The following is a 15,661-nucleotide window of genomic DNA, read 5'->3' as shown; positions in this document are numbered from 1 at the left end:
GCCTGCAAAGTAAATTTTTTTTATAAAATATTGTCCTTTAGAGCATTTTTTTTTATTTCATTGTATGTTTGAGAAAAGCACTATACATGCCTCGGCGTGAAAACGGATTCCCGGCCTCGTATCCCTATCCCATATACCCACTTGGCCGGAAATCCTCATTTTCCCGGCCTCTGATGTAATGTACTTTTTTAATACAGTTGCTCAAAAAGTGCCCGTTTTTTGGCTGTTTAGCGTGCGAGAAGTTGTATTTTACGAACTAGTGCGTAAAAAGTATATACGTTCCATTTTACGACTACTTACCGAGCTGTTTTCATATTAGTCTAGTTTACTAAGACAGAATAAAACTATAAACATACTATTAAGTGATTAATATTTAAAACGTTAATATTTCATATGTAATTGTTTACTTTTAGTCATACTAAACATAATTTATAAAATGGTTTATACATTGAAAAATCGGTCATGAGTCGTGTAAACAGAACATGATTGGAACGAAACGCGTCTTCTACTGTCAAAGTAGAGGCGTCTACCATGTTTTAACTTAATGCACGTTCAAAAAACCTCAATATGTAACGCGATATGTCATAATTATTTTACGTTATTTGCAATACGTCGGGGCATAAATGGATCGATTAAATTAAAATGTAGTTGTACATTAAACAATCGTCCCAAATCGTAAATGTTTATGTTTTTATGGCACCCAATGAAATAAATTATGTTAGATGAATAGCAAACTCGAAAATATACACGCAAGTTTAAAAGCTTCAAAAATACGCCTTTGAATTGTCAAATAAGCCGTCAATGTCCATGGGAAAATTGATAGTTCGGATTGTTTTATTTCGTTGTAATTGTAAGTAAGTAGTAGTGTTTTTTCGCAACTGTATTAAAAATATAATCAACCTTGTGGCAGAATCGATTTAACAAAGTTTGAAGTTAAGCGATACAATTAAACTTATAATATAGTCTTAATTCAATGTATAAAGACCTAGTTATGAAAGCATTACCTATGTACTCACAGCAACACTCTTAGCTAACCATCGGTAGACTTTATGCCCTTGTAATAAGGATTACAAATATACAGCTAACAGTGTTGTTGATGGTACCTACTTTTGTTACAGTCCAACGTATTTTCTGAATATAGTTTTTCGGGTTTTCTACTCTTCTGATTTCGCATTTTAGTAAAATAGTGGTCACATTTTTTTTCTTTGGAAGTCCGACTTTTAGACACTTATTTTTTTGCAGATTTTTCATATTGTTTGTTGTAGGTGTGTAGTGTTAGTCTAAAAGTCTCAAATGTGACGTTTACAGAAAAAATACTAAATGTTACCTTTTGCTTGAGAATGGCACAAATACAAAAGTTTCTAATGGGTCGGCAAAGCGCACGTGAAACTCCTTGAGTTGCAGGCGTCCATAGGTGACGGTGACCGCTTTCCATCAGGCGGACCATATGCTTGTTTGCCACCGACATAGCATAAAAAATCATGGTTTCGCTTGCAAAAAACTCTCAAGATGTGTTACAATTTTCCACACAATTTAAAACTGCCGAATCACACTAACCTGCTTTCGTAACTCAAATAATCCATGACATAACAAACCATTACATTTATGTGGCCACATTAAACTTGACCACTTTAACTGTGCACCCCACTCCCATACAACCGTCAAAGATTTAGAGGTCATAGTGTACCGTTTTTTTTTACGTTCTCATTTCTTACTAAACCGTGTTGGGTCACTTTTTGCCGGCTACTGAGATGGAAAAGGTTTTTTTTGCGTGTTCCATTTAGATGTAGATTAGCTTAGTTTGTGGTTAAATTAATTTGTAAATAAAAATGAAAGGTATTTTTTTTTACTTTTAGCTTTTTACGTTTCCGTTTATTTATTCCGATTTAGCTGAGTAAACAAAAATAAATCAATATAAAACGCATTTTACACACCTATTGAGTAGTAAATATTTACTGTGCGTGATTTTAAATGACGTCTAAACACGACACACAACATACAAGTAACAAACTTTCATATTTTTCATCCTACGTAAATAAATGCGAGAAAAACTGTGTGTGTGTCTGTCTATCATCTTTTCACGTTTAAGTCGCCGAACCGTTTATACGGAATTTGATGAAAATGCGTCAAATTCATGCAATTTATTATAAGTTGTACGCAGTTTGTACCGACGTCCATTTGAAGTGCTCTAATTAGGTAACAAAAAGCAAACATTAAACCCTTTTGTTCAGTTTCAAGGACTATGGGTCCTTAGTATTTTAAGTATAGACCAAAATTTTTTGCCAAAAAAAAACTTATTATCAGTAATTTAATTTATCATTTCTCGCAGACGAAACTCTCAAACATAACTTATAGTATAAATACGTGAGCAATTTGTGCAATACATATTTACATTACGTACGTACCATTGTTTACAGAAGACACGTCGTGGCCTTGGCTATAGGTATTCGAAGATAAGTAATAACATAATATAACATAACATAACTATCGCGAAACGTGATTATTGTATTGTCCGTCCGGTAAACACTAACTCATGTCATGAGAAATAATAGTTATTTGTTATACAATGGGGCAAAGTTGTATTTTAACGCCGAGTGTGGAATTGAAAAACGAGCAAGTGAAAGGATTCTATAGTTGAACCACGAGCGAAGCGAGTGGTTCGAGAATAGAATCCTGAACTTGTGAGTTTTTTAACACACGAGAAGTAAAATACTTTTGCACCAGAGTGTAACACAAAACTTTTCCCCTCACTATAGCGAGGAAACTACAACGCAAAGAATGCGTTTATCACTGCTTCCAGTAGTTCCACAGGTGGTAAATCATCTTTATTACTAGATTCACCTACTTTTATAAATTTTAAAGCAGTTAATTTGACTTTATTCAAGGTCAAATTACTTTACCCACTAGTGGATAAAATGCGTTTTTACCCGCTGGTATTAAAGGACAAAACACGTGTTTCCGAGCTAGTGAGGGAAAATTAATATATATTATATGAATATATATATATATATATATATATATATATATATATATATATATATATATATATATATATATATATATATATATATATATATATATATATATATATATATATATATATATATATATATATATATATATATATATATATATATATATATATATATATATATATATATATATATATATATATATATATATATATACATACTAGCTTTTGCCTGCGGCTTCGCTCGCGTTAAATTCGAAAATTGCGGAATGCTCCATACAAACTTCCACCCTCCCATTTTAGGGAAGTGGGGGGTTAGAAAGAGACATAAAGTACCCTTTGTCACTCTCCTTCCCTTCAAATATTTTCTCTTAAAGAATCACGTCAATTCGTCGCTCAGTTTTGCCGTGAGAGACGGACATATAAATACACACACTTTCCCATTTATAATATTAGTATGGATACGTAAGAAACATTCTTATGGCCCCTGTACACATATGGCCAACGGTTTCATCAACCCCCTTGGCCAAGCGTGTAGAGGGCTACTTGGCCGTAAGTTGGCAGTTGGCGCTTGCGCTTGCCGGCCAACCGATTGGTGTCGGTTTTTTGTCCACACATCAAAGGATCTTGGCGCCAATGGCCAACTGCGTTTACACGTTGGCGCTTCATTCAGTTGGTCGTCAGCCGTCAGAGAGGACAGTAGTGAAATATTTACGAAAATAATAAGTTTATCTATGCCAATAATAGTGTAGATTTTAGGAAATAAAATAACCTTTTAAATGTTTAATGTATTTCCAAAAAAGATAAATGTTCTTATCAGAATATTCAAAAAATTGTTAATATTTCAAATAATTTAATTTTACTACGGGGTTATTATTTTTTAATCAAATTTTTCTGACAACGTCTATGACCTAGAATTTCCTAGACTTTTCTATTCCACGTCCATCTTTCATGAAGAGCCAATGCCAAGTGATTGGTTCGCCGCTGGTAAACAGGCTCTTATCTTGGCCAAGGGGTTTCACAAAGGGCTGGTGGAACCGTTGGCCATATGTGTACAGCGGCCATAACACATTGGTTAAGTCCCACGGTAAGCTAAGGCTTATGTTGCGGTTACTCAGACAATAAACATATTATAATATACAAATATTGAAATACATAGAAAACATCCATAACTCAGGAACAAATATCTGCGCTCGTCACACAAATAAATAAACTAATCGACATTCGAACACAGGACCAAAGGCTTTACAGATTGTTCGTTAATTTTCGTCACTTATGTTTGTGTGTTTATTTTATATTTTACAGCGATATATAGGTACTTCTTTATACAATATGTCGTGACAGTGAACATCGTCTGACGTGATATCACATGCCAGCATGACTCATATCACGACTTCGTACATATTCGCATAACTTTTTTTATATTTCATTACATGTATTAATATAATGAAGCGCACAAAAAAGTTATGACAGCTGTCGCCACTTCAGCCAAGGTACGGAGTATGTGCTATACGTGTATAAAAAACTTAAAAAAAGTGATTTGTGAGTGACAGCAGGCGGTCTGGGTGGCGCCTACTGGCGTGATAAAATGTCACTACTTCCTCATTATGACTTTTCATTAAAACTCATAATAGAATCTAGTTGACCTCGAATTAAAACTCAAATGAAAGGCTAATACAAATAAAACTAGACAAAAGAAAATTTTCAAATATAATGAATGATGAATTGATGATATGGGAGACCTTTTTATAGGACTCTGGGCGGCAAGAAGATACTTTTCTAACATTTATAACAACAAGAGATCATGGTTCTTTGTTGTGTATAGATATTTTTGCAGTTTAGTTGAGCATAACTGTCTGGTATATAAATAATTGCACTTGTTATTTAAAACGGTCTATAGAACAATCGAACAATTTATATTTTTTTTCTCGTATCTAGTTATTTTAATTCCACTGTAATAAATCAAAATAATAACTTTAATAACTAGTTTGACCCAAATAAACCAAATAATTACGTTATTTTATTTTGGACAACAATTTCTACGAACTAGTTTTATTTATGTGTTCATTTTATACTTTTAGATATGTATAGAACGAGACACTTTTACATAATCACATACATATATACCACCCATTTTTTGTACGAAATCAAAGTACCGATTATTTCCTATATCATTTATCATGCAAATAATCCAAGAAATATTGCCTAATATAAACACTTAAAACAAATACAAGCTAAGCACTGTATAAAAGAAAATAACTCACTAATCAGTCTATGGGTCCTAATATAGTCCATATAACGGTTAAACTTGTGAACGGCCATCGTTCCTGAACGAACACAAATTTGAAAATCGAACACGGATTTGAAAATCGAACGCTTCGCGATTGGCTGAAATTACAGCATGCTGCCAACCGCCCGGCGGCACGTTAGTGACTGGCCGTCGAACATTGAATTCGGTAAGTGTCGACGTTTTTTTTAATAACAATCAGCATTGCCGCAATGCTAAATATACCGGAGTCCGTGGCGTGGAAAATATTGAAAATTAGAAAAATATCTTACGAAAGCTGAGGTGACGTCAAGGTTTATGTAAATTGGATTGGTTATTGCTCGGAAATATATTTTGAAATATTTAATATTTATTTTAAATTACTTTGGTGTTTTTGCGTAAAAATAAGGAAATTAGAAAACATTTAAAGATACTGACATTTTAAAAGATACTTTGTTTTAATTAGTGATAATAACACGATGGATCACAAATAAATCATTAATTACTAAATAAAATATTAGAAATAACATTTGATTTTAGTGGCAAAACAATGTTAGAAAATATACTTTCAAACTTAAAATATGGTAGGTATTAGGATAAAGTGCAATTTTGCTATTCGTTTTCGAATATTACCAGATGGTGTGTTAAAAAATAATTTACTTTAAATAGTATTTTATGCAACAGGCGTTTAAAGGAGGTCAAAAAAGACGAGTGGCGTGGGTAACAATTTGAGGCGAAGCCGAAAATTGTTATTAAGACGCCACGAGTTTTTTTTGACTCAGTTAAACACCGTTGCATACAATACTTTTTCTACGACCATGCACTTACTTTTGAATAGTTTTCTTGAAATTCGCACTCATTCCTATAAGTATTTTGACTTGTCCTCTGCAACCTGCACTCACCCTGTCGCTCGCCCCCGCGCCCCGCGGCCCGCTATATCCCTTAAAGGCATCCTCACTATGCTTTAAGAGCTATATCGTATGCGTGGGTGCGCGGGGCGCCGGCCGGGGGCGGGCATCTTTTATGTAGGGTTTTAACGATCTATGTACGACACGGTAAATGACGAATAACAACACGGGAGTAGAAAAAATCCATTATGGTATTATCCCATCCCTCTTTCCCCTAGTGCTCATTTCGTCCAACCTTACTCTAAACCAATTTTTCCCGAGTCTCTACATATAATAATACACGCACTTTTTTTTATAACAGCATAAAAAATAGGTATTTACTTAGTTTTCAAATATAGTTGCAGTTGAAATTCCATCTAAGTTTTTTTAATTGAATTTTTCTAGTGTATTTTAGTGTATTTTTAGGATTCCGTACCAAAAAGGTACAACAGGAACCCTTATGGTGCGACTCTGTCCGTCTGTCTGTCCGTCTGTCACATTCCTAAATATCTCGAGAACTACTAATGCTATCAACTTGAAATTTGGAATAGTTGTGAACATTGTAAACCTCTATAAATAGAAAGTATAATTTTTTTAAATATATTAATTTTAATTGTAGAAAATGGTCAAAATGAAAGGGGGGCAAACTGTAAATTTCAAGTTACTAGGTCAAGTGGGGTATCGTTAGAAAGAGCTCAAATTGAACGTAAATAAACTATTTTTTATAATTTTTTTGTTGTGGAAAAAAAAAGAATTTTGAAGGAAAATGTAAAAAAAATACCGTTCCCCCCCCCCTTATCTCCGAAGTTTACCAACGAAAAATTATGAAAATTTTAGTAAACATTGGTTTTATGCTATATATTACAGGAAAAATAAAATCGTGTTTATATTTTGAATACTTTTTTTTTAATTCACAAAAAACTTTTCAGATTTTTACTTTCAATTTACCCACCCTTGCGGATGTATATCGTACTTAAAATTAATACGAGATGTTACGTAAACCATCTTCTGTGCAATAAAGTAAAAACTGTTTAAATCGGTTAACATTATAAAGAATTATCTCTGAAAAACCAGGTCGCGCAAATTAGTTAGCAAATTGACCGGGAGATGGCGCTATACACTATAATACTCATTAGTGCCTATACTTTTGTCTTCTAGTCAAGTCATTAGAGTTATATGAAAATATGAGATTATTTTTACTAGGTAGTTTGAAAGAAAGTTTGTACGGAACCCTCGGTGGGCGAGTCCGACTCGCACTTGGCCGGTTTTTTCATTGATTGTTTTCGCGAAAGTGCCCAAAAACAAATGCCATGCAGACGACTATATCCAAATAAATAAATAAATGTATACTTATGTGTTAGCATGCTCGTAAATTAAATAACATTGGTTCAAATCGGAAAATACAAACTCGGTCTATATCGGCTCGCAAGGTTAAATAATACAACCAAGTGTGGAAAACTAGAAGGTATAGATGGTTACATGTTTTACAATGTGATACCAGCGATCTCGGACCGATTCTTGCTTATTCTTAGATCCCCGTAAACCATTTCCGAGCGAAGCCACAGTATAAGAAAGAGTACTATCGTACAGTATGGTCACTCCCGCTCCCCGCTGAAAGTGCCGCCAACCCCCTTTCGGTTACCTCACAGTTACCACTTGTCAAAAACGCGACCAGTCGACCTGTCATATTTCACTCATACAAGCATGGTACGTGTTCACCTACACGAGCTTAGACTGTGTGCTAGCAAAGATGATCGAGTATTATAGAGAATGACTGTCAAAGTAAAATGTGTAATCACAGTGCATAGACTGCCATCTCTCGACACAAGCTTAAAGCTTTTGAACCTCAGTTTTAACCATTTGGCCCATATTCTTAGCTTGATATGTTTTCAAATGTCAAATATTAATATTAGCGCCATCTAGCCGAGCGTACCCCAAAGGTGTATCGCCATCTAGCTCACTGTACCTTTTCCTGTATGGTTTTGGGGTACGTTTTTTTCTTAGACTTTATCGGTCTTTACGAAGTTATATAGGTATTTGGTGCTAGGAACGCGCTTCTTTCATACATTTGATCGCCAGTGTCCGAGGTGTGGCGAAGCCCAGTTACTGTAGTATTTATAATGTGGGTAAAGTAATTTGAGCTTGAATAAAGCCAAATTAACTGCTTTAAAATTGATAAAAGTAGGTGAATCTAGTAATAAAGATGATGACCTGTGGAACTATTGGAAGCAGTGATAAACGGATTTTTTGCGTTGTAGTTGCCTCGCTATAGTGAGGGGAAAAGTTATGTGTTACACTCGGGTGCCAATGTATTTTACTTCTCGTGTGTTAAAAAACTCGCAAGTTCAGGATTCTATTCTCGAACCTTCAACGAACTCGAACGTTCAACTATAGAATCCTTTCACTTGCTCATTTTTCAATTCTGGAATTCAACCAGGAACACAACACTATAAGTAGTGTTGTGTTCCTGCCGGTGAGTAAGGCTGCCACTGTGTTATTTGGCTGTGGTCTTCTGTAAGGCGGAGGTACTTCCCCAGTTGGGCTCTGCTCTAGATTCGAGCGAGATGATATCCGCTGTGCTGTGTCCAAAGCGGAATATCATTCGCTATGCCCTTCCTCCTACATACTCCTCTTACTAACTACATAGAGAGCCTTTTGTAAAGGAAAGCCACACTACCTGTTAGTTATCTTCATATCTCGTTTCTTAGAACTTATGCGAGTATGTTGACTCGACGACGTCCGCATTTCACACGTGTATATTTAGCACCGATATTTGCATTACAAATTAGTTATGTCTTTGTGGATGGATACGAAGGTATGGTGCTGGGCCGTCCCATTCGTTTTTGTCGTTGTACTGTGTGTCGTCAACTTTAGTGCGTTTTCACATTATCCGATCCAATATCGGATGTAGGACCGATATCCCATACATTTAAGCCGCCATCTTTGATTTTTACTATAGAAATCCTTCCGATATCGGATCGGATAATGTGAACACGCACTAAAGTATCTACCAAGTATGAAACTTAGGTATTAAAATTACTTAATTACATGACAACTTTATATAGCCTTGACATTCTATTGCTGTCATGTATAGAATTGACGGCGTGTCAAAAATATTAATTATTCAATTTGAAATATACTTTCAGTCGAAATTAAACAAAGAATATATTGTTTAAGATTTTATGCGTGTTTAGATAGTTATGAGCAGCTTGGTAGCAGCTAATGAAATGTCCTATCACTCCGTTTTGTTTTGGTGTTGGTTTCCGGGACACCCTGTATATCTGATGATGATTTCACAGCAATAGGCTAGTTTCCTGTACTTAAAATAAAACACTTTATGCAGTGCACGATATAAAGCACCACATAATTAGAAGAAAAATTTGGACAGTAGTTATGTTTAAATATAATTCCTATTTAATAAGTCAAAGAGAAAGATATAAAGTAAATGAATTGACCGTGACGTCACTCCTCAGTTTTTCATAGTAATTCCATATTAGCAAATCGTTTTGACAGTTTTTAAAAAGAAGCTGATTTGACTTGTAGGAAACTGGCCTATTCGCAAAACTAACTTTTGGTTTGATAGTAGGAACTACTTATACCTTTGTATAGGTAGCTCAACGGCTTAGTTTACCCAATATTCCCTTAGATGTCGCTGTTATAACCAGTGAATATCCTACAACGCTCTAAAGTAATTCCATCGTACATCGTAGAATGCATAAAATGTAATACGTATACAACATGTAAGTATGTAATTATAACTAAGTATAACGACTTTGTCTAGATTTCATTACTTTTTAGAGATAAACAAGCAGCTCCGTCGAGACTTGGCTAGTTTTTTACAGAATGTTTTTGATGGGATTGTATATTTACCAAAAATATTAGTTTTAGTTAAAATGTTAATGTCAAATCCTCACAGCGGAAATTTGTTTCGTACGTTTACAAACATCTATGTCGTCCTGTCAAACGATATTTATTTGGCATTGACGTCCAAGGAAAAGGTGTCAGGAAACTGTTGACTAAAATAAGTACATACCTATTTACCTAAATTTACAAGAACGCCAAACTGCAAAACAGTTTGTTATGAACTTATGAAAATCGGTGAAGAGCATGTCTATCAAGCTCTGTCATAGAATAGTTAAATAAATTCGCTATATATATACAGTGAAACCTGGATAAGTGAGACTTCAAAGGACGACAAAATTTATCTCACTTAAAGAGGTATTCCACTTATTGAGGGTCTCAGTTAGACAGGCATAATAAAATGTTTGTCTCATTTACAGAGGGTATCACTAATAAAGGCCAGAATAGGGGATGTCAGTTATAGAGGTGATAAATAAGGTGTTTCTGATATAATTATTATTGGTTGCATACTACTTAAAAGAAAAGGTAAATTAGCCTTGTCTTTAAATAAAATATAACACTCTAACGTCATTGTGTCTTAGAACTTTTATAGGTATATTATGAAAGTATTTTTTTTATAATTTTTATGTAACTTACCTATCGAGATTGTAGTTTTAATTACTTAAAATAACCAAGAAAATCCTTAAACTCACCTGAACACAAAAGATCAATCGCGGAATTTAAAGATAGGCTAAGAATTTTTAAAAATATGGAAATATATTTTTCCCCTCACTAGCTCGGAAACACGTGTTTTGTCCTTTAATACCAGCGGGTAAAAACGCATTTTATCCACTAGTGGGTAAAGTAATTTGACCTTGAATAAAGTCAAATCAACTGCTTTAAAATTGATAAAAGTAGGTGAATCAAGTAATAAAGATGATTTACCACCTGTGGAACTACTGGAAGCAGTGATAAATGCATTTTTTGCGTTGTAGTTTCCTCGCTATAGTGAGGGGAAAAGTTTTGTGTTACACTCGGGTGCAAATGTATTTTACTTCTCGTGTGTTAAAAAACTCGCAAGTTCAGGATTCTATTCGCGAACCACTCGCTTCGCTCGTGGTTCAACTATAGAATCCTTTCACTTGCTCGTTTTTCAATTCCACACTCGGCGTTAAAATACAACTTTGCCCCCTTGTATAACAAATAACTATTCAATAAAGTCCAAGTTACAGAGGTCATAGATTGACTGTATCTCGGATACAGAGGTAAATTCCTATAAAATTCTTAACAAACAATTAAGTTAATATACATATTAAATATAGTCTCACTAACAGAGGTAAAATAAACCCTTTGTCTCACTAATAGAGGGAAATGTGACTGTAAAATCGAAAAGGCTAATCTCAGTTATAGAGGTGTGTTATGTCTCACTATTAGAGGTAAATCGGCGCGAAAGTGTCGGGACCGCACCTTGGGTCCCAACTAAAGAGGTTTCTCACTTATCCAGGTCCCACTTAAGCAGGTTTCACTGTAATCCTAGCTTATGCCCGAAGCTTCGCTCAAGTTAGAAAGAGACAAAAAGTAGCCTATGTCACTCTCCAGCCCTTCAACTATCTCCAGTTAAAAAATCACATCATTTCATTGCTCCGCTTGGCGTGAAACAAACAGACAAACACACTTTCCCATTTATAATATTAGTATGGATTGTCAAAATTCAAGCAGAACCAGCTAGTATTGCTACGTACGTTTGAGTGGATTGGAGACGATTTCACCCAAACGAGATAGTTTCTCACCAATGCCCTAATAGACTTCACCACTTTTTAGTAAGTAACGGAAAAACTACGAAACCATAGATTAAATATAACAAGATCATACCATCCCATACATTAAAATACGACCGCCTAAGACCGCGCTTACACTCCACCACACATAGATGGCGCCACAAAAAAAATGTCTTGTAGCTTTCGATTATACTTGTAGATGGCGTTAAGTGTCACTTTTGACATAGATTACGACTTGACAAATAATCGGTGGCAACAAGGCATTTTTGTGGCGCCATCTATGTGTGGTGGAGTGTAAGCGCGTTCGTAAGCGGTCGCATTTTAATGTATGGGATGGTATGATCTTGTTATATTTAATTTATGACGAAACGAAACAACCAGTTTTCAACAAATAATTTCGTTAGCGCGATGTAGAAAGCGGCGCTTAAGGTACAGCGACATCTATCGTGACATTGAGTGAATATGCCAGTACTCTACGGAAGTACGAACGCAACCAAATTGAAGTTAGTTACTTGTGTTAGTTGTTTGTAGGTTTATTTATAACTACTAAGCTAGCATTAATTAAGTAAGACAGTTACTCAATTTCAAGGTTGTTAGCTTATGTGAGTGGCCAAATAATGCTAATTATACGAAAATAAATTAGGAAATAGTACATTACGATACAAGTGCGTAAAAAAGGAAGTTCGAAACGAGTGGCGATAAATTTGGCGTATTTTTGACGTATTTTAAAGTTCCAATTGGAACGTTGGCCATTGCGTCGATGTGTTTTCGAAATAAATTTACTCTTAGGGCTCAGACAACTTTATTAAGTAGAATGGTTGACATACTTATATCGGCGTTACAAACACCTGTGAAAATAACATCTGTTGACAAGTAATTATACCTATTTAATCGGTAATCAATGATTATTGTCAATAATGAGATATTACTGCGTAAAAACTAACATGTCGCACTTATTTGCTAGTTTCTTATGATGATGTTGAAATTAATAGATGGTGTCACAAGGGAGCAAAATTACATATTTATAGCGATACACTCAGCGCCGGCCCGCGCACTTGATCAGGGTAGAGCGAGATACAGTTTTGGCGCCCCCTTGTTTAAACTTTTTTGGGGTCCGAACCCAAAACGCCATCGTTATAGATTCGCTTTGTCCGTCTGACACCTCACAAACATTAAATTAATAAAAATTATTATATTAACGCGAGCGAAGCGAGCGCGAAATTCTTTTCTATTATTGATGGGGAGATCTACATAAGCCCCTGTCTTTCATAGGCACACGTACCTACGCGAGGCTAAAGCTTTCCTACGAAACTGATAACAGTCGGAATTGAGCTTCATTTCAGGGCGAAGGCAAGACATGGGAGACAAAAGCAAATCGCGGCAAAGGCCAACTTGGACAGACATTGAAAAATCGAGATGTTTACGAGACTTCAACTGCAAAACTGCAGAGCTTGGAATTAAATAGGTTAATTATGCTCTCATGTTGTTCGACCTTTGGCATATTTTGGGGAATTTAAGGCCCATTTAGATGGTACGAGAACTCGCATACGAGTTTTATTACATTGCGGTATTTGATCGCTGTGCAAAATTGTATGTAACCTCAACAGCCCGCAATGTAACTAAAATCGCATGCGAGTTCGCACGCCGTCTAAATCAGGCTTTAGACTTCAGTATGCTTACGTTCCCGACTTCTAGGCCTTTTATCTCGTCATCGGTTTAATTTTTATAACACTAAGAGTTAATTAGGCCACGGTAACTCGGTAGTCAGCATCGGGATGCCATAATGGGCATCGGTGGTTTGCCATGTGCCCTTCGGTTTCCTAGTGATTAGAAGTTCGTTCATCATCACGCTTACGCTCCTTTGATTCATACAAAATTGCGCCTCTCTGAGACGTTTTGCGCCTCTGGCTTTAAGAGGGACTCCGCTTTGGATTGTCGGTAATGTCATTTGGATAGCGACGTAACTTTGTCGCTCAGCGTCGCAACAATGTGGTTCGTCAAGAGCTATTAGAATCATCTTTCACGGCGCCCTAGAAACAGCTCCCACCTTATATGAATGTTGTACATTTTGGCATTGTGGTGCAACTTTTCAGATAATCAGAATCACAAATCTAGACTTTAAACAGCTAAATAAAATTCGATCCCGGCTCCTCTCGCCAATTTAGGCTATGTGTGCGCCCACGTAATGACGATTTTGGCGCCCCCCTTACCATTCGGCGCCTAGAGCGGCCGCTCCACTTGCTCTACCCTTAATCCGGCCCTGGATACACTGAATTCTGATTGAAGCTAAAGATTTATACAATTGAATCACGAGCTTAGGACGGATTTCTAAAATCAGAATCTTTGATCTCGTGACCCCATGTTTGCAATTTTTCTTTTATTATAAGTTTTTATTTTGGTTTGGTACCTTACATTCGCTTGTTAAGACGATATCGCAGGTACGTAACCAAATGCACAAAACGCTCACGATAACGATTTGTTTCCTAGCTATCTTGGTATCTCTACTTATCGCTCTTGCGTATTGGCGCGACAGAGCCAGCAGGTCACGCGATAATAGTTATTTTTATACAACAGGCGTTGTATTTTAACGCCGAGTGTGGAATTGAAAAAGACGAAGTGGAAAGGATTCTATAGTTGAACCACGAGCGAAGCCGAAAATTGTTAGAATAGAATCCTGAACTTGCGAGTATTTTTTGACTCAGTAAAATACCGTTGCGAGTGTAATACAAAGCTTTTCCCCTTACTAGCGAGGAAACTACAACGCAAAAAATGCAGTTTTCTAGAATAACTTCAGTAGTTCCACAGGTTTGGTAAATCATTTTGACTTGTCCTCTGCAATGTTTCTGCATACTTTTATCAATTTTAAAGCAGTTAATTTGACTTTATTCAAGGTCAAATTACGTTGCGCGGGGCGCCACTAGTGGATAAAATGCGTTTTTACCCGCTGGTATTAAAGGACAAAACACGTGTTTCCGAGCTAGTGAGGGGAAAATGATAAAACATCATGCCGTCTACGCTGTATACGCCCTGGACGTCATTTCTGTCGGCGTCTGGCGTCGACGACTGCCATTCAGCTACGCCGGCAGGTCGTCCCATTATGTAACGTCGAAAAAATTGTCGCAGACTGAATGTACTCTACCTACTCGTAACATAAATCATAGCCTGCTAGGTCAAAGGTCACATTTTGAGGTCAACGAGTCAGTAGCTGTCAGTCCTTCCATCAGGTATAATTTTCCTCAATTTACTTTTTAACCTGGTCCTGGCTTTAGACGACCGGTCTGGCGCAGTCGGTAGTGACCCTGCCTGCTAAGCCGCGGTCCTGGGTTCGAATCCCGGTAAGGGCATTTATTTGTGTGATGAGCACAGATATTTGTTCCTGAGTCATGGATATTTTCTATGTATATAAGTATGTATTTATCTAAATATGTATGTATATCGTCGCTTAGCACCCATAGTACAAGCTTTGCTTAGTTTGGGGCTAAGTTGATCTGTGTAAGGTGTCCCCAATATTTATTTATTTATTTATTTATTTAAAAACCTCCGACGCAAAAACGACGGGGTGTTATAAGTTTGACGCGTCTGTCTGTCTGTCTGTCTGTGTGTGTGTGTGTCTGTCTGTGGCATCGTAGCTCCCGAACGGATGAACCGATTTGGATTTCGTTTTTTTTGTCTGAAAGCTGAGTTCGTCGGGAGAGTTCTTAGCCATGTTAAAAACATAACAGTCAATATAAAGATCAGCCCGTTCTACCAATTATTAATAATAATAATCTATCCACAAAATTAAAATTTTGAAAAAACCCCCGACCGCGACATAGTGCACCGATTTTCATGAAACATTGCTAAGAACACTCCCGACTTACTCAGCTTTCCGACAAAAAAAAAACTAAATCCAAATCGGTTCATCCGTTCGGGAGCTACG

At 36.2% G+C, this 15,661-nt stretch overlaps 1 protein-coding gene across 5 annotated transcripts in view; it reads right to left on the bottom strand.

The window, feature by feature from the left end:
* LOC125240351 (scavenger receptor class B member 1) overlaps nt 1-15,661 on the bottom strand; it is a 180,467-nt gene that overhangs the window by 85,369 nt on the left and 79,437 nt on the right. Inside the window, exon 1 of one of the 5 annotated variants that reach the window (XM_048148248.1) lies at nt 5,236-5,413. The exons of 3 other annotated variants lie outside the window; for them this stretch is intronic. In XM_048148248.1, coding sequence (XP_048004205.1) covers nt 5,236-5,293 — 58 coding nt within the window. In that variant the 5' untranslated portion in view covers nt 5,294-5,413. Of the gene's footprint in view, nt 1-5,235; nt 5,414-15,661 lie in introns of those variants that run through there. One more of the 5 variants, XM_048148251.1, reaches the window with a different exon arrangement.

The sequence above is a fragment of the Leguminivora glycinivorella genome, chromosome 27 (genome assembly GCF_023078275.1).
Source record: "Leguminivora glycinivorella isolate SPB_JAAS2020 chromosome 27, LegGlyc_1.1, whole genome shotgun sequence".
NCBI lineage: Eukaryota > Metazoa > Arthropoda > Insecta > Lepidoptera > Tortricidae > Leguminivora > Leguminivora glycinivorella.
This window is presented reverse-complemented; position numbering and strand designations above follow the sequence as displayed.